The sequence below is a fragment of the Acartia tonsa genome, chromosome 9, assembly GCF_053477335.1.
Source record: "Acartia tonsa isolate MP-2025a chromosome 9, ASM5347733v1, whole genome shotgun sequence".
Classification (NCBI taxonomy): Eukaryota; Metazoa; Arthropoda; class Copepoda; order Calanoida; family Acartiidae; genus Acartia; species Acartia tonsa.
This window is the reverse complement of record NC_137268.1, coordinates 23,236,946-23,263,769: the sequence shown is the minus strand read 5'-3', so window position 1 is coordinate 23,263,769 and position 26,824 is coordinate 23,236,946. Positions and strand designations below refer to the sequence as shown.

The window sequence follows — 26,824 nt, the reverse complement described above, 5'->3', positions numbered from 1 at the left end:
TATATTGAAGCAAATCTCTGTTAATTGTAAAAAAAAATACAAAAAAAGATAATGCTTTGAAAGACCACCCAGCAATTATTTTTTACCCATGGTATTGGTTAACGAGTAAGAAAAAATGCATATCTGGTGAAATCTCGAATTTGCAACCGGACCAATAAAAACACCTCCCTCAAAGACGATTACATGAAATGAAAAAAAAGTAAATAAAACGGACAGATACAAATTGTACTAATTTCTTCATGGTGGGATTGTCACATTGTGATTTCAGATTGAAAAATGATGACAACATTCATAAATAGCAAAGGATATAAAAATAATGGAATGGACAAACGGATGAAGTTTGTTAAAGAGCAGATGTTCAGTTGTCATAAGAAAGAAAAGAAAGAGAGAGAGAATATGCAAAAACTCAATGAAAATCACGAAACGTTTAATATTTAAGGTTTATGTCTTTTGACAGACAGACGGACAAAACAGTATATAGACTAGATGTGCATATGTCATAGGAATATTCGCTGAAAATTGCAGCTGTTTATCTTCAAAATCATATTTCCCCCATAGCATTAGGGACTGTCTGACATTACTAAAAATAAAACGTGAAAACAAATACAAATGGAACGCTGACATACATACAAAGTTAATTGTAGAGTAAAAGATTATTGTCTTTCTTATTCTGCAGTCGAAAGACAAATGTGTTAAGACTTTATGAAAAAAATGCTCAAATTTTACTTTTGAGTAAAGTAGTAATTGAGACAACAAGTATATTTATCATATTTGTTAATCTTAAAATATTAAATCTACCAAATAAGATATCAAGTGGGCAGTGGGCATAGATTTAAAGCAAGGCTACTATTCCCTTTGCATGTAATTGGTCTTGGCTTTTTGATTTTACTTGTTGTAAATGTTATAAAATTGAAAAATTCAAACATTAATGATGCATCACATAACCTTAAATTTTTGTTCTAAACAAAATTTTAATGAGGAGGAGGGGGTGCTTTGGCTTGTTGCGATAAAACTTTTCCCAAAAAATGAAGCAGCTTATAGTTCCTATTAAAAAATGACGTCATACAATACAAATGACCAATGTATATTAGTATACTGTCCTATCATTGGTCATTTGTATTGAATTACATTATTTTTGTATGAGCACTATAAGCTGCTTCCCAAAAATTGTAAAGGATATAAAACTAGTATGAATGTTTTTTTTCCTTCTTAAATTAACCTGTAATGTGTTTTAATTTGTTTTGCCATTAAATATGCAACTTTAAGATAATTTCTAATGCATTTTAGTGAAGCTTTTAATTTACTGCATTTTTTAATTTATTGTTAAAGTTTTTATATGAGTGGCGAATTCTTGTTTTGTGTTCAAAAAATTTCAAACTGTATTTATCAAATTTTAAATTATTTTATTTTAGAATTTAGCTATCTTAAAGAGGTTAATAGTTTTTTATCGCATCTTGTTAAAGTCAGGTTTCCGCGATAATTAAAATGAAGATTAAATGATTAAAACCAGTTGTGTTACCCTCGAGGGCCCTAAGCGCCGAGTATTAAAGCTGGTGTTTATTATCATATGATGCTTTTATACGGATGAGAACCGGTTCTTATCCAGCGGATATTTATCGGTTTCGAAGCCATACTAGAAAATAGGTTACTTAAGATGCAAAACGTATGCTACGCTCAGAGCACAAAGTAAGAAACTGTAATATTATAATTCAGTTTGTCTTATTTATCTATAGAGCCTTTTTGTGTTTGCACGTGCCATAGTAAATTTTAATCTTATTTTAGAAGTGATTCAGGGGCAAGACAATGAACATTAAAAACTCTTTTGCTACAAATATGTAACAAGCATAGATAATTAAGAGGAACAGTGTCACCTAAGTTGTCCAGCTTTTGATTGACAATCTTTATCTAGAAGTCCTACATATTTATCTTGCATTGCAGTGTCAAGTTTTGTCCTTGGTAATTTGTTTGCTTTTTTTTTGGGGGGGGGGGGGGGTGTTATATATTAAGGCTTTATTAACCCTATTTCATATTCAAAAGTTTACATTGAATATGATCGCACCTTATTAGCAAAAATTTATCATGAAACCGATGATGATTTACATTTTCCAAAATTTGATTGGAGAAAATAGAAATCATATTTCTAGGAAATAAATTATAAGGCTACAATTATCATTCCTGTTGAATTATATAAGAAAATTATGTCCATAGGCATGGACGTTCAAGTTTTTTGCTGAGGGAGATAAAATAAGATTGAGGGGTTTCAAAGTATGAGGGGATTAAACAGAACCCGGTATTAGTGTCGGACTGATTATGACGTAACAAAAAAAAAATAGCCAATGAGAGGACATTATTGACCAATGGTAAAATTCATAGTAGCCTCTCATTGGCTAATTTTTTTTGTTACGTCATAATCAGTCCGACACTAATACCGGGTTCGATTAAACACCACTATTGCAAGTCTAAGTCAAAAGAAATTTAGCAATATAAAACAAATCCTATCATATAAAGTAGTAAGATTTTTTTCAAGGAAGCTTTATAATTGGCTTAGAGTTCATATAGTGGGAGGGAAAAAGAGGTTGTAAATTTTTCTCTAAAATAAAATGAGTTTCAGAATATCTTTGTTTAAAAAGCACAAGAGACAATAATGTATTGATGAAAGAAGTTGTCATTTTAAAGAAACTGGGGGGAGATAAAATTATCTAAATGCCGACTTCTTTGTCTTCAAATATGAATATTTTATCTTTAGCTAAATTGATGTCTTTAATGTGTTTTAAAAATTGATATCTGTTTTAACTCTAAATGATGGGAGTTCTAACAAGTTATGAATCGATGAGGGAGGGGTAAAATGGGGGCGTAACTAAGGGGTGTATTTGGTTATGTAACACCCATCAGACGACCAACTCTTTGATCTACTTAGTTTAATCTAAAATTTTTCGTCAGAAGGTCAAAATAACCCCTTTTTAAAATATTTACTTTGCAAATTTTATCAAAAGAAGTTATGATGATTTCAAATTTTCCAGTCCACTTTGTTCAAATAGAAACAAGGATGACAATATCAACAAAATTAATTATTAGTTGTAATATCATGCTTTAAAAATATATGGTATGTTTTAATACGTATGTTGCTAAAGTTATAAACATTTTCTTATTTAAAAGACCAGGAAAGACAATCTTCTAATTTATCTGCAACCCCAACTTACCTTCAACATATAAAATCTACCCGTAAAAAATAATTAAGAATATTTCTCGTATTCATTCGAATCCGGTGGATAGGAACCGGTGCTCATCCATACGAAAAAGCTATGTCTATTGTACATTCTATATCCGCGGAAAGCCGTTTATAATACGATGAAAGAAATAACTATTAATTACTCTATTTCATAGAGCTATCCTATATTGATGGATGTCTTACAGACAATGCCCATGTATACAGAAAATATTTGCTTTAAAAACATAGAGTCTAAAATAATTATATGTTTTGCCTAGCTTGAAAGGCGTAAAAGTACATCAAACACGAAAATTGTAAAGAAAATATAAACTAACAAGGATGACAACATCCATAAGTAGCGAAGCACAAAAAATCGTATATGGGAATACATACAGGTAGATTTAAAAGGTTTTTACTAAAATCAAGAATAGATTTATTGGATAAAATAAATATGAAACCTTGTTTTATTTTGTATGATGACGATGGTCAAAGTAAATTATATTAAAGATGCTCATAACAATGGGAAAAATTATTTTGATACTGATATCCCATAAAAGTTTGAAAATTGGATCAAAATAAACAAAGATCTTGGGAAATATGTAAAACATATAAAAATAGCCAAAAACCTGATAAAAGGCAGTCTGGCCGCCATGGTTGTTTTCTTAAAACGACAAAAAATTTTATTTTTAAATCCTTAAAAACTTTAAAAATTTGGAAAATCGGACCATATACACTGAAGATATGGAAAAAAGTGTTAAATATATTTATAAATAGCCTAAAACCTGCCAAAAAGGTAGTCTGGCCGTCATGGTTATTTCCTTTAAAGACGGGAAATTTAATTTTGATATCTACAACTTAAAAAATTTTGAAAATCGGACTATAAACACTGAAGATATGGAGAAAAATGTTAAAAATATAAAAAAAAAACAGCCTATAACCTGCTGAAAAGGCAGTCTGGCCGTCATGGTTGTCTTCTTTAAAAGACGGGAAATTTAATTTTGATATCTATAACTGAAAAAATTTTGAAAATCGGACCATACACTAAAGATATGGAGAAAAATGTGAAAAATATAAAAATAGCCTAAAACCTGCTAAAAAGGCAGTCTGGCCTTCATGATTGTTTCTTTAAATGACAGGAAATTTAATTTTGATATCTGTAACTGAAAAAAATTTTAAATCGGATCATAAACACTGAAGATATGAAGAAAAATGTGAAAAATATAAAAATAGCCTAAAACCTGCTAAAAATCGGTCCGACCGCAAATGATGTTTTATAGTCAATTGTGCTCCTTAATAATGGGAATGTTGTCAAAAAATTTCAGCATTCTATCTTTTATAGGAGCTGAGTAAATCCCATTTCCCCCATAGCGTTACGGACTGACGGACTGACTGACGGACGGACAAAGTGAATTATAGAGTAGCTTCGCTACTAATAGCTTCGCTACTAAAAATATTACACTTATATCTCTCTAGGGGCTGCTATTCAGCCAATTAATTTTGAAATTGCCGAAAATTAAATATTTGTTTTATCTTTTTTTGTGTAACTGAAAGGGAAGTGGGGAAGAAGGGGGAAGAAAAATGGGAAGGGGGCTGAGGGGAAATTTTTACTTAGAATTGTTTGTCAGAATCACATTCCCTTTTCCCTGGATCTATCTTTCTAATAGTTATTTCTGTCTATCTATCTAGCTTCAAATATATCTATCCATCTGTCTGTCCATAGATCTATCTATTTATCTTGTCTTGTATATATATCTGTAGTTCTAACAATCTATTTATAGATGTATCTAAAATACCTGGGTAATGATCTACAGTCCACTTGTTGTATGGATCTAATTTTCTCTGGGTGTAAAATTTCAACTCCAAAGCTGAAAATAAAATAACAATTTTATAACAATAGATTAGTTGCGCAAAAATCATTGTTGTAAAACTTCCGGGGATTCGACAGTGACTTGATTCTTTATTTTGATTTTTTTGAGGGGAGCCAAGTAAAAAAAGGGATTGTAAAGATAGGGAAAATTAATTGAAGTGAATTAAAGGGGTGAGAAGGAAGAGGAATTATCTGAACTTCTTGTAATAAAAAATATAGTTCCATACAGACTGAAGGACGGACATGCGCGAACACTAAAAGAGTGGCTTTGCTACTCTAAATGCATAAAAGAACCCGTATATGCTATGTGTAGTGATGTTATCCGTTTTTTCGTTTTACATAAAAAAATAACTACTTAAAATCATTAATCCATACTTCCAAAGGAATTTATAAAAATATGTTTGCCGAATTTTAGCCAATCACAGCGCGGCATAAAATGCTGTGCTCTCATTGGTTGAAAGTTGGCTCACCCCGATCCGTAGAAGAAGTATAAGAAGAAAATTTTCAGGATTAATTTCCGCTGGAAATATAAACCCGTCCTACCCGTCCTAAGCCCTACTTAAATAGAGTTTTCTCGGGGCCAACAAAACAGGAATCAATCCTTAAATATTTTATTCTCCTTTTCAGTAGAACATACGATGTGAAAATAGTTATTTATCGCTTCATATTGTAAATAGCTTTCTGCGGATAAAAAAAATGAACAATTGTAAGTTTAAAACCAGTTTTGTTAACCACAAGATACCAAAACTGGATATAATACGATACGATACATGATTTTTCGGTGTGGCTGAAAACCGGTTCGATTCTCGAAGCCATATTGGAAAAATGTATTATTACCCAATACATTCATAGATAATCTTTGCTTATTGTGTCTTTTATATCAAGAAAAAAAAACAATAATTTATGACAATTGAATCAGCATTAAATCATTATTTGTATCAATTTGTCCACATGTTTTCAGATAAAACTCTGTTTTATGTGGATTAGGTTTCTTAATTTAGGATATTTACCTACCCCCCCCCCCCCCCCCTCCCTGACCTCATTCAGTATTGCGAAGCAACTTAAAGCAATAATAAAAAATAGTTTTGCATTAAAAATGTTATGTGATTGAATAAAACTCTTTTTCAGTTATGAAATTGATTTTTCCAGAAATATGATTTAACATGAATAAAAAAATATGAATGTTTTATTCCTTGTTAGAACAATAATTTCAGGGAGGAAGAGATGTTTATTACACTAGTCCCCAAAGTTTTATAATAATGTTTATATAATCATTGGCTTAGCAACGTTGGGGACTTTTATTGAATTGTGATTGGTAGGTTCATTAAATTGAGTGTCCAAACGTTTTAACCACTAATTGTAATCTACATATGGTATAATTTTTGTGTATCATAATTGGGGATGTACGGCAATTTATCGCCCATTTATCACATTATATGCCTGAATAGTTTCTTATGTAACTTTATTTTTAAATCAGGCTATAATTTATCTTTCATTTTTAACCTAAATTTAATCTGAATGTTTGAAAAAAGCCTTTTTAAACATTCAAGATTAGTATGTCAAATTTAATATCCGAAAACTACGAATTTTTGTTTGTTTGAAGCAAAATATCTCAGATACTGAATTGTTTACATCCAAAACTTGTTTATTTTTTTTCCTTGGGACTTTATAAGCTAGAGACGAAGTAGTAAGGATGTCTTTTTGTGAATTTATTACCTTTAAGATATGACCCCCCTAATAAGCTAAAAGAAATTAAACATAAAATTGTGGAGTTAATGAAAAACCCTTTTAAAATAAATCTTATACCTTTTCATCATAAGACACAGTTATTTAAAATCTTAAAAATTGACACGAAACAAAAATACAAAATTATAATTTCAATTAATAAATGTTATTTAAAAATCAGAAACATAGGAAGCGAATCGCATAAATACAAAATTTTAAAAACATACATAATACATATTAAAAATATGACCTTCAAAGATTAAAATCATTATCATAATAAATTTGTAATAGAATTAATCTCTTTTTGTGTGTGAAAGGGTTAGATTGGAAGATTTTGCACTCGCTGGAACTATCTAATATTACTTTGTAAAAATTCTTCATATATGACCCATGTAGTTTTTAAAAATCTATTACAGAGGGGAGAGTTCAAAACTCCTCAGAAATTATGTCAGGTTCATCTATGGAAAGATAATAATATCAATATTTGCATCTATGCCTTAGAGGACAATTTCTATAAAGGAAGGTAGAGGTACCCTCCTCTCAAATAGTTAAAACCCTTCCCTTTGTATATGATTGCTTCACTGTAAAAAAAAAAACATGACGGATTAGCATTTATCGAGATTTTAAGCTAAATACAAATAGCCAAGTAATCCTTTTATTTTGTTTATTGACTCGAAGAGTATCTACGCCGATTTTAAAACAATTATATAAACTCGCCAAACGTGCGTTGTACATATGCATCTCTTATAAGCAGAGTGTACATTCACGTCCGCTTAATATCACAATAGCCTAATGTGCACAAGAGACACAAGATGGGAATAATTAAATGAAAATGTAAAATGTGTACTACTGTATTTTGTATTTTTTGCAGCTTTAATCTGTAATACAAATAGAGTGGTAACCGCTGAACTATTTGGGCTTTACTCTTCAGGGAATATACTTACTGACTGGTAATGCGATAGTTTTAAGCTTTTTTTGTGGGGGATGGGACACCCCAACCCGCCTCAAATAAAGATAACCCTCTTTAATTTTTTTCGTAAAAAAGGGGGATTGGGGAAACCCTAACATTCTTTTAGGTGAATTGCAAAATTTTCCACGTTACATTAATCTGGAACAAATTGTGCCAGAATGTAACAGGAATATTTTGATAATATCTCTATAGCTTAAAAATCAATTTTATATAGGACTTTACCTCTTGTGGCGAAGCCCATAGTAATTTTGTAATGTGCTAAAAAGGCGGAAATGACTGCACTCCTATTTAGTCTTGTAAACTTTTTATTTGTCTGCTTATACAACTATACAGCAGGGCGTGGTCAATGGACTATATTTAATCTAAAAGGTACAGACTTTGCATGTTTATGTTCCCCTTCAGGAATGAGGCATAGAAAGAAAGCTACCACCACTCTCCCCCTTTTTTTTCAATATATTTTAAAATCAATATCGAATGGGGGAAGCACCTCTTATCAAACTAAATATCAAAATGTTAGCAATTGTTAATTTAGCTATACTTGTAGCGAAGCTACTTTATAATTTAAAATGTCCGTCTGTTCGTCCGTCCTTATTTTTTTAAGGTTTCGTGATTTTAAGTTTTTGCATATTCTCTCACTTTCTTTTCTTTGTTATGATAACAGATAATCTGCTCTATAACTCACTTTGTCCATTTGTCTATTTCACAAAGGATTTTCTGCTTCGCTACTTAGGGATGTTATCATCCTTGTTTTTTTAATGTGTCCCAAATCTTCTATTTGACAATTGTACATTGATGTCTAATAAATTTCACATTCCATTGTATTTCATTTTTAACACGTAAAATGTGTTCTATCAAGTTAAGCTTAGCCTCCCTCACTTTGTATGTTTGTTTGTCTATACTTGTTTTTTTTGTTTAATGCAATTGATTTTTTATACATTTATATTGTGTCCGTATCTGTTGATTTTTGAAAAGCTGTTAATATTAATTTTGGCATGTTAGAATCTTGAAAACCTTTAGACATAGAGAAAAAAATAAAAGAGAGGAATCGAAGCAACTAGAAGACGAAAATAGGCAGTGGGCCCAGGGGCCTAATTAGCGCTGTTGCCGCGCTAAATTTTATTGCTATTCCACCACTTTTCAAATGGGAGGATTACAAAATTAATATGTAAAGTTTTAATAATTAGAATATAATATTTAAATTGAAAATAAAAAGAAAATTTTGTTATTAAATATAAAAAATACTAAAATAACAACATCTAAAAAAATATATTTTTTTACTTTTTACTTTTGGATATTGTCGTTTTAATGTTTTGATTAAAAATTACAAAGAATTTATTTTTATTAAAAAAATTTGTGCATGAAAGATGAATCCTTTCATTTCTAGAAAGGGGGAAATTTTTTTCATAATACACATTCAGCTGATTCCGACTGCCCACGGCTGTTTGCTAAATATTGCTTTTCTTTTTTTCACATTATTATTTATGATTGACATACAAAAAGCCCTGGGCGGCTTTTGATTTTCGTCTGCTAAATTTTCTTTAAAAGGGATGGGGAAGTAGTATTTTACCATGAAAAGGGGGTGAGTATTCATCCTCTTATCCTTTTTCCTTATGCCTTTAGATCAGATTCTTATAAAGATATAGTATAATTTGTAGAGGATAGCCACGATAGAGACCAAATAATAAGGAATGGTCATTTTAAACAGGTTGTGACTGTGTTTAGGTTATTTGAACCAGATTTTTTTCGTTATAACCATGAAAAATCAAAACACTAGCTTTGGAAAGTTGCACTTGCTTCATTTGAATGTGTTCCTAATTTTTTAACAATAAAATCAATCTAAATTTCAAATGCTTTTCACTTTGATATTTTTCTATTGAAGTCGCCTACATTGAAAAAATTTTAGTTTTTCCTTTTCTTTACAAATCTGATTTTTAATACTCATTTATCGCATAGTTTTATAGACAGCTTTCCGCGAATATTAAAAGAAAAATAAAAAGGTTAACTTTTCTCAGTTCTAAGTGGCCGAAGAACCTGGATACCAAAACTGGTATTGGTTTTACGATTTTTATTTTAATATTAGGAACGGAAAGACATCTTTCTACTTTGTATTATACTAGCAGCTACGCCCCTAGAAGCATCTAGGGGCACTTAAGGTAGGAGGGGGAAAAGTCAACCTCAGCCTATTTTGAATTTGAGTTTCAAAAGAGTAATAAAATATTTTTTTGAGGGGGGGTTGAAAATAGTTTAAAACCTTCCCAGTACCTTTAAGAAGCTTCACGGTAAAGGAGACTTATATTGGTTCAGCGGTTACAAGATCCTTTGGGACAGGAAAAAACGCTTACTACTTTATATAATAGGACTAGTGCCTTCGCCCCTAGCCTCTAGGGCCTTTGCTCCAAGAGGTAATTTTTATAAAAAAATTTAAAAATCCTGGTGCGCCTTATGGTCAGCACCATTTTTTTTTTTGGTGGGGGGAAAATTTTCATTTTTTCATAGCTTAAAACCACCACAGGACCAATAGGTATATACCCTGAAGAGTAGAATCCGATCGGTTCAGTGGTTACCGAGATCTTAAGGGACAGACGGATGGACGGACAGACATGATTCTACTTTGTATTATAGATATGTATATGTATATATTTCAACCTCTTTCAATCTGTCTCATCCTCTTTCTTTTTCTCTCATTCCCTCTTTCTTTCGTATTTCTATTCTTCTCTATCTTTTCTATTCCTTCTTTACTTTCTTTTTTTTATTAAAATGCTAGTATAAAATACAACGGCTTGCTTTGATGTATATTGAATTAAAATAATCTAGGTGTAAAATATGGTATTACAATTTTAATAGATATACTATAACTATAGAGTCTTACAACTTCAATAAGCTTTCTAAGGTCTAGTAGTAGTAACTAAAAGTTATAGAAGACAAATCTATGCATTGGCCGCCATAACAAGTCATTCACAGGGATATAAAGGGATAAGACAATTGTCGATAAATGTACATTCCCAATGAAGAATCATAAAATTACCCCAAAATCAGATTACAGATTAGTGTTTGAAGTATTGAACAAATTAATCAAAATTCAATAAAAGTTCCCACAGTTATTGTGCCAGCGAATAAGAAAATGTTCTAATAATACTTTGGGGACTAGTGTAATAAACAACCCAATGTCACCTCCCTCCCTGGGTCACTCAACTTCAAGGCCGCATTAATATCTAAAAAAATTTGCCGCAGCCGCCAATAGTTTCTCAAAATTTTGACAGAAAAATTCATCAACAATCTGCAGCTGAGACTGAATAGCGGCTGCCTGTAAACTGATGTATTGCCTATCTATTTAATTTTCGATCTATTATAAAGTTTTAAAAAGGGGTTAATTCTTCCAGTCAGTTTTAATAAGTATCAAATAGAATGCTTGGAATATAATCCTTTAAAATACTAGACTATAAATTTAGACGAGCAGACACAAACGAACATCCTTTATATATTTGCATATTAAAATTTGTATCGTCCTCCAATTTAATTTTAAGAAATATTATCCTTTGATGTTATATAACAAAATTTGCATGGGTAAATTAGAAGGTTAAAAGGGTTCAATAAAAATTTACTAAATGCAGCTACTCTCTAATTCTAACCCATAAACCACCATTTTATTTCATTATGCCTATTCCAATAATTGTATAATCTTATGATCAGATCCAAACTATAAAAATTTTATTTACTGCTGCTGCTATATTTGACGCATAACACAAGTAGTAATATTAAGAAGGATGTCTTTGTCAGAATTATTTCTTATCTCATCATGCAGAGTTAGGGCCACAAGATAAAGGTCAGTTTATCAAAGGGATGTTACTTTAGATGATGGGAGATTCACATTAAGTTAAAATATTATTTGAGAATGCTCGGACAATTCAGAAGTCTTTTACATATAGCAGCCAAAGGTGCTTGCTTACATGTGAAGACCGGAGCACCGAAACCCCCCCCCCCCCGCTTAGTTTTGACAAAAATCAAAAATAAGGGGGGGGTAGTTTTTTAATGTCTAGAAAAACGGCAAGGAGGAAAAAAGCACGGCAAGGCAAAGAATTAACCCCCCCCCCCCCTTAATTTTGAAGAAAATCAAAAATAAGGGGGGGTAGTTTTTTCACTGTACAACACGCCAGAAAGTTGAGTGAGGTAAATCAAGTAAATCCAGTATACCAGAGGGGAAACCTTATAACAGGGATATTCATGTTTTGAATTATAATTTCCTTATTTATTGACTGATTTTAGTAATTGATGTATCCCTGAACAGGTAGTCTTAAGGAGAATATATCAGAAGTGTTTTCATGGTTTTCCAGACATTAAAAAACTACCCCCCCCCCCTTATTTTTGATTTTTGTCAAAACTAAGCGGGGGGGGGGGGTTTTGGTGCTCCAGTCTACCACATGTAAGCAAGTACCCTGCCAAATAAAATTATGAAGACCTCTAGGGGGCTGGGAGATGCAAGTCCTCTCCACGCCACCGTTTTGAATCGCCAAGGGTATTAAGTAAGGTAACAACCATTACACAACCAATTCTTTGATTGCACGACATTTGTTGAGAAGTCCCAACTGGGCATGGTAATGAGTTGCGCCTGTTTTGGGCAAAGGCATTCCCTTTACTCTAACTATTCATGTCGCGCACCTGACATAGCAACAGTAGAAACCATTGTAAACGTATTTAGTTATGAAGCGGTGTCGGGCCAAAATTCGAACATATCAACTTCTTTTCAACGATCGGTTGCGCTACGTATTACTATTACGCCACAGTCGCGTCCCTTTTTATGAATAGTCGCGGGTTAAGTAAGAAATACCTGTTAATAATTGTATATCTTCCTTTATAGTTGAATTTGTGGTAGAGTTTCCAACAACAAGTTCCTTCATTTTTTACACTGTGGATTAATAGTCCAAACCTAAATATTATAATTTATCTTAGTTTCCTTGTTTTTAACACTGTGAATTGACAGTCCAAATCTGAATATCATTTACACTAGTATTATAATCTTCTACACTGTGTCGAAATCTAAATATTTGAAAGAAAAAATGTTATATGATATATTTGGTATGTTCTTTACGACCTATTAACCGACCATCAACCATTATTAAAGAATATCTTTGCTTTATAATTGTTTTAAAAAAAAAACTTTTAATAACCCAAATAATAATAAAAATATTCTTTTCAAATTGTTAAATTCCCCATAAAATTGCAAATTCTTCAATAAGCAAGGACGGCAACATCCATAAATTACAACGCTTAGACAGCAAAGTAACGGATTAACAATCAATTTTATATAAGAAAATTAAATCTTTTTATGAAAAAAATAAACAAATGACTAGAAAATATTTGTTTTGGCAGATTTTTATCTAAACAAAAAAATTAATAATCTTATAAATGCACAGGTTTTTACTAATATACTTTGTTCATATTAGAGTAAAAGACTAGATGGGGAGGGAGTTAAATGACTGTATGTCACCATCCCAAGGACCTTGTACTGACCCTCAATTGGGTCTTTGAATATCAAATATATTAACAAAGCAAAGTAGCAGAGAAAATTGGCTAGCAGACTAAAAGGTCATTGGAAAAGGGGGGCAGGTAGTTATCTGTATATAAATTTATATTTTATTCGCTACTTTTGAACGCAAATATTCTTGTACATTATAAACAATTACAGAGTTATTTTTAACTGGCTGTACGTAAATAAAATTCAGGGAGGAAAGGAACATAGGAATATAAATTATACATGTCATAGAAACAAGTTCTTTCCAAAGAGAGAAGGGACAATGGGCAGATTATTGCACTAGTAGTCCCCGTGATTTTATAATAACGTTTTAAAATTCGTTGGCTTAACAACTTTAAGGACTTTAATGAATTTTGATTTGTTAATTTATTAATTTGAGTGTTCAAACGTTTCAACCACTAATTATATGCTCTATTCACATGGTTTAATTTTATGTATCACCATTGTGGATGGACATTAATTTATCGGCGCCATTGTCATATCCCATTAGATCCCTGACTTCTTTCTTAAATGTAGGCTATAAACTTTTGTAAACCTTGATTGGTTGGTACAAATATCATTATTTCGACTATTCCACAAATGAGTTACAGTAGGGTAATGTTGTCATAATTGAGAAAGATTCCTGATAAAAAGTGTTTTTACAAAATAGCTATACATTTAGCTTAGTATTTATAAAAATGAATTATATCCGAGGAAAGTATATCACAATAAATTAGCCTCTGAATTTTCTTATCAATCCACCATTCGTTGGTTAAAAAGTTTGGACATTAAAGGTTTAAATATATAATATTTTATTGTCATTGTAAGAACGTCTAAAATAAAAAGAGGGCTTTAGCGTGCAATAACACGCAGAGTGATCTATGATTTAGTATTACAAGTAGCGTAGCTTCTATAGTATTTCCAAACAATCTGTTTTGGTGAGGTTGGACGTACTCTTTATTTTAATTAGAATGGTAACATCTATAAAAAGGAAGCTCTGAAATCAGACGGTAGAACAAACGAACATTAACATTCTCATTGTTTGTCTTTGTCTTTTAACCCTTACAGATCGGGCCCCAATTCCCACCTTAATAGATCGGGGGGGGGGTCATATTGACCCCCCCCTCTATCTCAGCTTCTGTTACAGATAAAGACGTAAAATTTTTTTTCTGGTGGTTCATGTGTATTTTTAGAGAAAATTACTTTTTCTAGTCATAGCGGCCAGACCGCTCCTTAGCCGCTTTTTAGCGGCCAGCCGCTAAATTTTAAAACAGCTGTAGAGCGGCCAATTTTGCAGCTAGGATGACCAAATTTTAGGACGAACTTTCATTTTTCATAACAAAAAAATTACTTTTTCTGATCATTGCCGAAAAACGGCAAATAACGGAAACCGCCATTTTCGGCGGTTACGGCGGTAAAACGGCGGTTGGCGGCGCCAATTAATATTTTTATCTGTTTATTTTTCCTCAAGAATTTACCAAAAAAATTTTTAGGTCTCTAGCTGCAATAGAAGCCATGATATTCAGGATATATGTCTGTAGTAAAAGCCGGACAAAAATCGGTCATAAAGTCGGTCAGGGTGCGGTCAAACGGTCATAACACCACTTTTCTCATAAGGTCATTGATATCTTAGTATTCACCAAAAAAAATATAGGTTTCTACCTTATACACAAAAGTATTTAGAATTTTTTAAAATTTTGGTGCTACCCAACCGACTTTGACCGGACACCACGACCGACACAGACCAGATATCCTAATAAAATCAACTCTTGCCGACGCATAATTACTAAACTTAAAAAGTCATGAAGTCACAGCTCTCCATCTTACCTACAAAAAAAATGACATTGAAAAAACTAGAGGGGGGGGTCAATATGACCCCCCCCCCCGATCTGTAAGGGTTAATTCGACCGGTTTGATATGTTTCAACAAGCCAATAAAATTTTACTTTCCAATCTCCGTATGAATCTGAATCCTAACTTTAGAAAATTAGCGCTGAATACATACAACATTAACATTTGTAGAGTGTTAGAACTTATTAAGCAAATATAGTTTCTTACTTTGGGGTAGAAGTTGTTTTTATTTTTAGGCCTTCTTCTGTTTTTATCTTCAGAGAACCTATACATCCTGTATTTATTGCGCTCTCATACAACTAGGTAGAAAGATAAATAAATAAATGATAGATACATATATGAATAAATGAATAGATAGATTGTTACTGGTTAAACAGGTAGATAATATCCTAAATAAAATGATTGACAGATAGATAAACAGAAAAATTACACAAAATTTTAAAATTAAATTTCATGTCTAGTAAAATTGAGATAAAATCTGAAATAATTTCATGTATATAATTTTCAGACTTATATACTAGAATTTTTAAAAATATATGTATTTTATAGAAAAAAATTAGGCGAAATAAAAAGCAGGGCTCGGCAGCTTTAGCCACAGCCACGCATTGTAAGACACCAAATAAGCCTCAATGTCTGACGCAGTAAGTTTCAGCAAAAGCCATCACATTTCAAACAGCCGCCCTCAGCCTCACTCAGCCACAGCCACTCCAAGCCTTACTCAGCCTCAACTACACTAAGCCTCACTCAGCCACAGCTACACTAAACCTCACTCAGCCTCATCCTCAGCCGTAGCCAACCCCATAAAACAGGTTCATAGCAAATATATCCGCTATAATATTCATTTAAACAGCTTAGGCAAAACTGATATAGGGCGGATTCGAGAAAGCTGAGTTAACCATCCTCCGCCGCAGCCAACGTCAGTCTCATTAGCCCAAGCCACACAAAGCCGCACCCAGCCTAAGTCACCCTCAAGAGCGCTGTCGAAAGAGCTGCAGCAGAGTCTAGTAGAATCGCAAATTAATATAAGTCAGGACGTGTTTTTGAATCCAACAATTATATATTAAGCACATCTTACCACTTTGTAATTGGGTAGAAATTCATTTTAAATAAATTTATTTTGGAAATACCACATTTTTTTAAAATTCATTGAGCGTCCAATCCAATCAAGGTGGAATATCAACCTGATTTTTAAAAAGCTGTGTTTTAGCAAAACTAGCATATACACAATGACGTCATACTGGCCTACATTTTGGCCAATTAAAATGTATAATGGCCTTCCATTGGTAATTTGGTCTGTGTATTGGCCTATAATTGGTCATTCATATAGTATGACGTATTTTTTTTAAATTTTGTTTATGAAATTGTTTATTAATTTTAAGTTAAAAATAAAGATATAACTAGGAGGTTATGCTATCTGTGATGTTTAACTTGAAACCTACAGTTAAAGTAATTGTAAAGAAGTCACACTACTAAAAGACAAATGACTTGATTTATATCATATTCGAAACGGTCAAATATAGGTTTATTTCGGGTGTACAATATTTTCCGCAATTTACAAATTATTTAAATTACTAGAAATCACTTTAACTTATATTGTCATTTCAAGTTTACTCCTCTTTCATCTTTAAACAGTTTTTGTTTGTTGTAATTGCATTTTTTTATTTTTATGAAGCTCTTTTGTAGATATGAATAGGCGGAAGAAATGACCCAAGAAAAAGATAAAAAGGTCGTTTTTAAAAAAAGTAAATACTCTTGTATAACTTGTTTGATGCGAAGCATCTCTATGTATCATCTGTATAATTTCTCAGAATCATTTGTTTTTCGGGACGAACCCCAAACTGTCCCACTTTGAGAAAGACGATTACAGTGACGTCATATACGTTTTGTGAAGGAAAAAGGGAAGGGGGGAAGAAAATCTCTTCCCTTTTCTCACATCTCTTTTGAAGAGATTTTCTTCCCCTCTTCCCTTTTTCTTTCCCAAAACGTATATGACGTCACTGGAATCGTCTTTCTCAAAGTGGGACAGTTAGGGGTTCGTCGTTTTTCGGGGCTAATCTGCCATCCCCTGTCACGAATATTGTCAAAACCTCGTTTTATACTAAGAAAGGTTCTCCCGGCAATTTCATCCAGCTACTTTAAAACAATTAATACATTTTTCAGCTTGGCTTCGAAACCGATTAATATCCGCTGGATTAGAACCGGTATTCAGCCATACTGAAAAATCTTGTAAAGCATCGTGTTAAAGAAAATTGTCAATGAATATTAAAAAAAAATTAAATCAAAACCAGTTTTGTTAGCAAAGGCAATCGGTCTAACAAAACTTGTTTTAATCTTATGATTTTTCATTTTAATATCCATAGAAAGCTGTCTATAATACCATATGATAAATAACTATTACTTTTCCAGATTGTCTGTATAGATATCAGTAATTATTTTCGCTTACTTTTTATCCCGTTTCTCCTTGTTTGTTTTTATATAACTAAAATTCAAGCTAAAAATGTCTTTGAATCTTTTTAGTTCCCAATAAAAGGAGAAAATACAAAACGACAATGTTGTTTCATAAAGATGTATTTGGCTAATAATTGGGGGGGGGGGGGGGGTAGAATAGTCATAGAAAAAATATACGTTCAAATGTTTCTGGAACCTTTTTTTTAAATTTAACATAAATGAAGCTTTTTTTATATGAAGTAAAAATTAATAGATATTTAGCTAGAAGGTAAAAACACCTAATAAAAGAATTTTATATTTTGCCTAGGTCACATTTAAAACTGTAATTTTACAAAAAAAAACTTGACATTTGAAATAGTGCTACATTGTAAAATATTTGCAATTTCTTATTTATAGTTTAGTAGATCTCTAAAGCAAAACCCTTAATACCTTAATTTCCAACTTTAAAAAAACTTATAGTACCTTTGGAAGTCATTACCCTGCAGGGCTTTTAGATTCTTAATTCAGAGAGAGCGGGGCTAATGGGCTGTTTTTTACACTAGTCCCCAAAGTTTTATCTTAATGTATTCTTATTCGTTGGCTCAACAACTTTGGGATTTTTAATGAATTTGATTGATTGGTTGATTATATTTATTGTCCATATGTTTCAACCACTAATTGTAATCTACATAAGGGTTAATTTTGTGTATCATCATTGGGGATGCAATTGATTTAGATCCCTGTCCTTAATTACTATCCTAATTAAGTAATGCGTTTGACATGAAGGATAGTGAGCTAAATCTATTAAAACTTCTATGGTAAGCCAAGGAGTTCGGGTTTTCTAAGTCTTACATATTCCTTTATATCAATGTAAGACTAGGTGAAAACACCTCAGGCCAGCCCATAATTTTTTATATTATTTGGTCTAGTGATAAAAACGAATTTTTTCTTCAATCTTCAATTTTTAAACTTTATATAGAAATGATGTGTTTGTTTACCTTTCTTTTCAACAATAACTTTAAATCTTAAGACCTCATAAATGAAAGCTTACAGCAAGGCCCAGTTTAAAAAGCCAAAAATTAAACTGAAGTTTAATATATTTTTGTTTTGCCTAACTAACTACCCCACAGTAGCAGCCACGAACACCCTATCCTCCTATCTCAAGACCATCAGCATCAAGCGGGTCACCTCTCTACCTGTCATTAACAGGAAGGAATCAGAATCTTTCTACAGCTGGGTTACAGCCATAAAAAAAACAACCCTGTATCACACCCCCTCATTCTGCTCAACTATGATCCCAACACCAGGCAGCACATCATCACCCAGTAATCAAACACGGACCTTAACATCAGGCACCTCAACCAGTACCGTCAATATAGATGACTCATCACTTTCAACATCTCAAGCATTACATATACACCACCCGTCAACTTTCCCCGATCCTTCGCTGCTTTCGGACGATGAAACCTCCGATATGGAGCTAAGCAAAGAAGACCTAGCTGCAGCATTGGCATCACTAGACATGTCTTTTGACTAAAAATTAAACTGTAATTTTAAAACTGTAATTTTAAAAGTTATTCAAAGGGGACTATCCACGAACTCCTCTTTTAAACTAAAAAAAAAATCATATTTTCACTGTATGAAACCTTGTATATTTTTACATTATTATTTAATTTTTCTTTGTTGTGAATTATCAATAAAATACATAATAATAATAACCTTTTCTATTTAACAACAATCCACTGCCGAGCCCTCAAATAAAATGATTTTTGATAAGAAAATGCTAGTGTAGTTATTTAAATTGTCTATAATACGATGCTATGCATGATTTTTCAGGTTGGCTTAGAACCGGTTCTAATACAGCGGACATTAATCGGTTTCGAAGCCATACTAAAAAAAACTTACCACGGCAGAAGAAGAAATTGAGATTAGCCAACACTCATACAACAACAATACAGTGAACAATCTAAAACAAAACAATCATTTGTAAATCGATATATTATTACTTGGATGTTGCACCACATTTTTATGTTCTCTGATAAAGAGATGCTCGCAACTGGCTAAAATAAAACTAATTCCCGTTTGTTGCAAAATTGCTGAAATACAGGATACGGTAAAAGGACATACTCTTATTTTCAGGAATAGATAATAGAGATGCTTTGCTTATAATATTTTACCTTGTTGTCCTAAAAATCATTATTCCAAAAATCAGATAAATACGATAATTACAATGTAATTAGAAAAACAAAGCAAAATTTGAGTTTCGTATGCCGAAGTCAAATGTACTTTTACTATTTTAAAATGTTACCAAATGAAGCATTATATTTTTACAGATGTAAAAATTAATTCTAAAAAAAATATTGCAAGGCAGCTATAGCTACTCTTGCATTTTAATAATTTCTAATTTGGCCTTTTGTAATTTGTTTTCCTTTATTTAGGCTAGATATGTTAGTCAATAACGAAAAGATCTGACCGTAAATGATATTAATATAATAACAATTAAAATATTGCATGATGATTCCTGGTACAACGGGGCATCTAATAATTAAGTATGTCAATAAAAGAATTCATGTAAGTAACGAAAGTTATTTTTTGGCAATTTTTCTCATTTGTTAACCTTTGCTTTCATATGGATATTGTCATCCTTGTTTTAGGTGTGCCTTTATTGTTCCTTGATAGATGAGTAAGAAATCATTTTCTTATTCTTTTACAGTAGAGCGATATCTATTTATCTGTTTGTCTTTCTGAATCCTAAGATATTAGCAACCACTGAACTAATTTAAATCCTAGTCCCTAGATGGTTTTAAAATACTAAATAGATGTAGGAAGGAGGGGGGGGGGGTGTAGCCAGACCTTCACCACCAAATAGGATAAATTCCCTGCGGGCTAGAGGCGAAGTATAATAAAGCAGAAATAACAAGATTCAAATTTTAGATGTAAATGGTTTTGGATGATAATCGGCCATTGTCATATCCCTTTAGATCCCTGGAAACAATTATACAATAATTTATGACATAAGAATTGATTCTATATCGATACAACTAAACTTTACAAATAGTCCCCAAAATAAAATTGCCCTGGATCATTAAAGATATATTTAGAAAGTCAATGTATAATTAGAAAAATAAAAAATTAGCAAGTGTTATCATATTCATTTCAAACAAAACAAACTTTTACAATTTTTAAATGTAAAACTCCACTCCTATTTCTTGAATTTGTTATAAAAATTTAAGTCGTTTCTACTTATTATCATGCAAAGTTGAAAAGTCAATTTAAAATGACATGAATAAAAAAACAAGATTTTAAAGAAGAAAATAAGGTGAATAAACAATTGTTAAAGTAAGATTTCCAATTTGTATGTTGATATCCTTGTTTACATAAATGCAAGAATCAGAAAATTTTTAATTTTGAATTGTTGTTATACATAGAAAATAAATAGCTTTTGTTTGCAGTTAATTCTTTTTTGATGCCGAAGCTACTCTAAAATTTACTTTGTTTGTCCGTCCGCCAGTCAGTCATTCCGTAATACTATAGGGGGAATGGGGTATTCCTGCCCAGTTTTTTGTTTAGGAATATCATTCTCATTTAAACAAAAACTCATTTGTATGCTAAAATGTGGTTTAATTTTGGTTTTTAAATTTCATTTATTTCCCTGGTATAATTTTTCTTTCTTTTAGTAATTAATTAAAATTCTAAAATCTTCCAAAAAAAAATTAAAAATCTTCTAAAAATGATACCCGGGATATAAATGATCATACCCGGGAAATAAATGAATATTTACATCCACTATTTAAGGGGTCGTTTATATGTGAATGGGGTATTCCTGTCCAGTTTTTTGTTTAACAAAAACTCATTTTTTATGCCAAAATGTGGTTTAATTTTGGTTTTTAATTTTCATTTTTTTCCCAGCTATGATCATTTATATCCCTGATATCAATTTTTTTTAATAATTAATAAAAATTCTAAAATCTTCAAAAAAAAATTAAAAATCTTCTAAAAATGACTACCTCCGGGAAATAAATGACCACCTCTGGGAAATAAATGAATATTTACATCCACTATTTAAGGGGTTGTTTATATGAGAATAAATATTTCTTACCCGAGGGAATAAATGATGGACTGATAGGTCATCATTTATTCACGAGGGTAAGAAATATTCATTCCTAAACAAAAAACTGGACAGGAATATCATTCTCATTTAAACAAAAACTCATTTTTATGCTAGTAAAATGTGGTTTAATTTTGGTTTTTAAATTTCATTTATTTCCCTGGTATAATTTTTCTTTCTTTTAGTAATTAATAAAATTTCTAAAATCTTCCAAAAAAAATTAAAAGTCTTCTAAAATCATACCAGGGATATAAATGAGATACCAGGAAATAAATGAATATTTACATCCACTATTTAAGGGGTTGTTTATATGGGAATGTGATTTTCTTTTTATTCCTGACAGAATTTTTTCTTCATTTTAACAAATGCTCTTTAAATGTCCTTGTTCGTTTTCCAATCCAAGCTTCGCTACTAATGAATGTTGTCATCCTTGTTAAATATTTATTTTGACAATATGAAATAAGATAACAATTACACTCATATTGCATGCAGATCAATAATGAGCTTTGAAATATAAAACCGTGTTTTGATTTTTTTGTAAATGTAGCAGGAATAGTAGCAATTAGGGATAATGCCTTAAAAATCCAAAAATTTTATTTTTTTCAATGACGATTCCTAGGTTGATATAGAATAATGTTAACACAAGTTAGAATTGTAGAGTAGCTTATCTATTTAAAAATTTGTAATTACATATGTTTGTTATATTTACATAGTGAATTTCAAGAAAAAGATTAAATTAAATTTTCCTAGAACAACTTTTGTTCTGTATTTTTAGAGTCACACTATTATCTATTATAATCATTATTTTCTAAGCAACGATTTAACTATATGAGGGAATTATTAAAAATACAATGAAGCAAAAGAGAAGTGGTAGTTTTAGAGTATTTGACTTGATTATAGAGATACTTTACTTATGATATATTACCTTAAATGCATATTAACATTTAAAATCAGTTGAACATGATAATATATCATATGCAAAATTTTTGCGTAAAAGCTGTGGACGTGCAGACCAACCCTAATTATGGAAAAGCTTCGCTTTTAACAAATTCCTTTAACTGCATCACTTCGATAAAAGAAAAGTTTCATTCAGTAAATTTTTTACTTGAAATGAAAATAAATATAAATAAATGAAACAGTTTAGTCTAGTATAGGTGCATTCAACCCACATGTATAGTTTAATTCATCTAAAATCAGGGATTTTAGGGTTATATGACAATAGCAGATTTCCACTAATAGAAAGTACACAATTATTCGGCGGTTTGACACAAACTAAATATGATCAAAAAAACAAATTTTTGAAGAAAAAAACGTGTATTTAATTCTTATTTTAGGTAATTAAGGTTAAAAAAGCCTCGAAAGAATAGTTTACCCCATGTTGGGGATAGAAATGTTTTCCAGTATGGCTTCGAAACAGATTAATAACCGCTGAATTTGAACCGGTTCTCAGTCATACTGAAAAATCATGTATAGGATCGTATTACTTGTTAGCCCATGTCTTTGGTCCCATCGGCACTAACAAAACTGGTTTTAATCTTACTAATTTCATTTTAATATCTACAGAAAGTTGCATGCGCTAAATAATTATATTGGGTTTGTTTTAAATAGAAATATATCCCTCCACGACTTACAAAATTTGTTTATTATCATAAAGATAACTTAAACCTGCGAGGCTTACCTGATTCCATTTAAATGCATTTTAGGTTTATCTCACACATTCAGGAATCATTTTATCTAAATAAACAAGGATGACAATATCTAAAAAGTTGCAAAGCCCAGAAATATTACATAAGAATTACAAATATAACAGATACATTAAATTATACCTAGCTTATAAGCTATACACCAGATTGACAGACATTGAATACCTATAGGAACCTTATACTTCTGGTGCCAGGGAAACCTGCCAAGCATAGTGCTTTTGAGGGTTTTAATTGACTTATTTATATAACGATTACAGGGTATAGTCCTTTTCGTGGCAACGCACCTTAAGGGGCGATTCTTCGTATTTTTCACAGTAGTTTTTCTCCTATTTCTAGGGGGCTAATTGCCTAACCCTGTGGGGCAATCACCTAACCCAATATAACCTAACGTTACCTAAAATAACCTATAAAAAGCCATTTTAAAAATAAGACGAATCGCCCCTTAAGGGGCGTTGCCACGAAAGGGACTATTCCCCGATTACCTTCTAAATTACATTTAAAACTTTAAATAGGTACTAAATTACTTATTTACATAATTGTTCTTGATTTGTTTAGATTTACTCAATTTCATTTAGTACATAGTAGTCATTTTATGCAGTGGCGTGCACAGGGTTTAAATAGAGGGGTGCGCATAGCGTACCAAAATATTTTCACATCCCCCTTTAAACCTAAATTATAAGGATGTGAGCATCAGTGAGGTGTATCATTAAAAACAATATAGGTGTAAGCTTTAGACTGTTTTTTTTTGTAAACTGGTAAAAAAAACATCATATAATAAACTTAACACCACCATGGCTTCATTAGGAAGAATTGTCAGGTGTATAAAAAAGGATTTGAAGGGGTGGATCCCTAAAAGGGTGTATCAAACCCTTTTAATTTTGCCAGGTCAATACACCCTCCTTCTGTACGCCTCTAGTATATTATAGTTAGTAATGGAGCTGCAGTCAGACTCAATAAAAATACCATAAACTAAAAATATTATCACAATACTATCAATTTAACACATTTAGATTTTCACTTTTAGGGAATTTTTATACATCTTTAAAGTTTGTTTCATCACATTTATTAGCATTTTTAGTTTGTTTTTTATATTAATCTATTTTATATATATTTCTTCAGTCATACTGAAAAATCATGTATTGCATCATATTACAGACAATTTTATAATAAAATAAGAATCATAAAATTAAAACCAGTTTTCGGCTAACAAAACTAATTTTAATTTTATAGTTTTTCATTTTAATATCCGCGGAAAGCTGTCTATAATACGATGCGATAAATAACTATTAAACATTTCAACTTTGGATGTTTTGACCCGATGTGGTAGTGTTTTTCACTCAGTGTCACAAACAACTACTTGCTACTTTTTCACTTTATACTATACAAATACTTAAAGCCAAAGGGTGCGCAAAAGCGCTCACAGGACGAAAGATCAAGATTTAGATAGCATAAAAAGAGAGGGGGATATAGAGAGGATGGGGGGGTGGAGGGGGTGGTAGATATGGAGAGAGAGAGAGAGAGAGAGAGAGAGAGAGAGAGAGAGAGAGAGAGAGAGAGAGAGAGAGAGAGAGAGAGAGATTTGGAAGATGCGTTTAATTCGCTCAAAAGCACATTATGGTGTCAATGTAAAACGAAAAATTATGTTTAAGTAAAAGAGCAAAATATTTCTTAAACATAATCTAACAGCTTGTTTTGTGTGCATTAAGATCTTGGTAACGACTGTAATGTTTATTACAGACCCTTCAAGAAACTTTCTTAATAGTGTATTTGATATTTGGTAGGTTTCATGCTATTATGCGAGAGTAAAATCGCAAATTAACCTAAAATACAACCGATGGCTCTATGATTTTTGCAAATTTCATCAAATATTATTAACTTTTATTTGCTTCGATACATATGGACATATTTATTTGTTCATGCTTTTGCTGATTCATAAAAATTGGTGTATTTGCATGGACATTGCAAATGGGGGAACTTTTTGTATACGGTCTTTTAAATCTCAAAAAGCCGGTTTAAATTTATGCAAACAAAGAGCATATATCAATATTAATATTAATCCTTTTTAATAAAGTAACAGGGTCTGTATCTGAGTGCGTGTACCGAAGGATCTCGCCACCGCTAAACCGATATGGTTCTCCTTTACAATGTAGCTACTCCAAGTATATGGTTTTAAGATGTTTTATTTTTAAAGTTCAGTTATTGAATTAATTTAGGCTATTTTTTTCTCCTTCTTTTAGCCCTTTCAATGCGAATCCCCTAAATGCTAGGGGTGCATTGGCTAGTTACTTTGTGCAACCGCGAGCGAGATCTTAAGCTACATACCTGCCATGATGTAATCAAAATAATCCTACCTCCTTAAAATTCTTTCAGAAGGAGTAGTTATTAAATAGCTAAAAAGCTCTACAGAAGTTAGGGAAATAGGTGTAATTGAAAACATACAGGAATGAAATTGATGGAATATTTGCATTTTTTACAAAATCAGTATAGTAATAATAATAAAGTTGCCTTTGTAAATTTTTATAAAACTTTGATTGTTTCTAGAACTTTTAAATTAAATATTTTAAATAAATTCTAAGTCTTTGAATCAATTTATTTAACTAAATGTCCGAGGTGATAATTTAGAATTAAAATTTTAATTTAAGATCTCTAATGGCCATTTTTATAACTACGTTAAATAGGTTTTCAATGTTTTTTGTATTTATAAAAGTAAATTTTTTATAGATATGCCATTTAAGATATCAGTCTTCTTTTAATACCGCAACTACTCTTTAGCTGTGGTCAGTACACATGTCGTTGTATAAATTATATGAAATTAGATTTTAATAGTTCTAAAGTGAAAGGTTTCGTGATTTTTAGTTTAGCTGCTATATAACTAGAGTTTGTCTGCTGTATTTCACTACGTCTGAAGAAATAAACTATGTCTATATCATTCTTGTTTAATGACTGATTTAAAAACTCAAAAACATAGACTTCCATTATTATAATAGTTGAGAAATCCATTGCATAACCTCCTGTAATAGAAAGTAGTAAGATTATTTTGTCTGAATCTTAAGGTCTGAATGGGTTGGAGTCTTTGGAAAAGCTTCATAAAAGTCACTTTAAGCTATTTTCTAGACTTACAAAATTTTCTGACTTTTCAAATGGCACAAATATGTTAAAGGATTTTGAAAACACCATTAATTAACATTTTTTGTATATAAATATATATTTGATATAAAATTTTATGCACAATACTGATATAAATATATTGACTTAATCTAAAGAGATCATTTTTGGTATTCTTATGAGATACGAGAAAATTTTATATAATTTTTACAATTTAAAAATATTCATTATTAGGATCATATCATAGTTAGTGGTAAAAAAATGCACCAAATTCAATCAAATTAAAGTAACTTTACAATGCGTCTCAAAATCTTCCGTGTGACGTCATAAAAATGAGGGATTATCTATCTCA

At 31.3% G+C, this 26,824-nt stretch overlaps 1 protein-coding gene across 1 annotated transcript in view; it reads right to left on the bottom strand.

Moving 5' to 3' along the window:
• Positions 1-23,424, bottom strand: part of LOC145328559 (uncharacterized) — a 45,246-nt gene extending 21,822 nt beyond the window's left edge. Inside the window, exons 1-5 of the mRNA XM_080172295.1 lie at positions 23,343-23,424; positions 19,462-19,522; positions 15,337-15,428; positions 12,596-12,694; positions 5,002-5,073 (exon numbers count right to left, since the gene is read on the bottom strand). Of these exons, the coding sequence (XP_080028421.1) occupies positions 5,002-5,073; positions 12,596-12,694; positions 15,337-15,428; positions 19,462-19,522; positions 23,343-23,362 (344 nt within the window). The 5' untranslated portion in view covers positions 23,363-23,424. The remainder of the gene's footprint in view (positions 1-5,001; positions 5,074-12,595; positions 12,695-15,336; positions 15,429-19,461; positions 19,523-23,342) is intronic.
• Between the last annotated feature and the right edge of the window lie 3,400 nt (positions 23,425-26,824).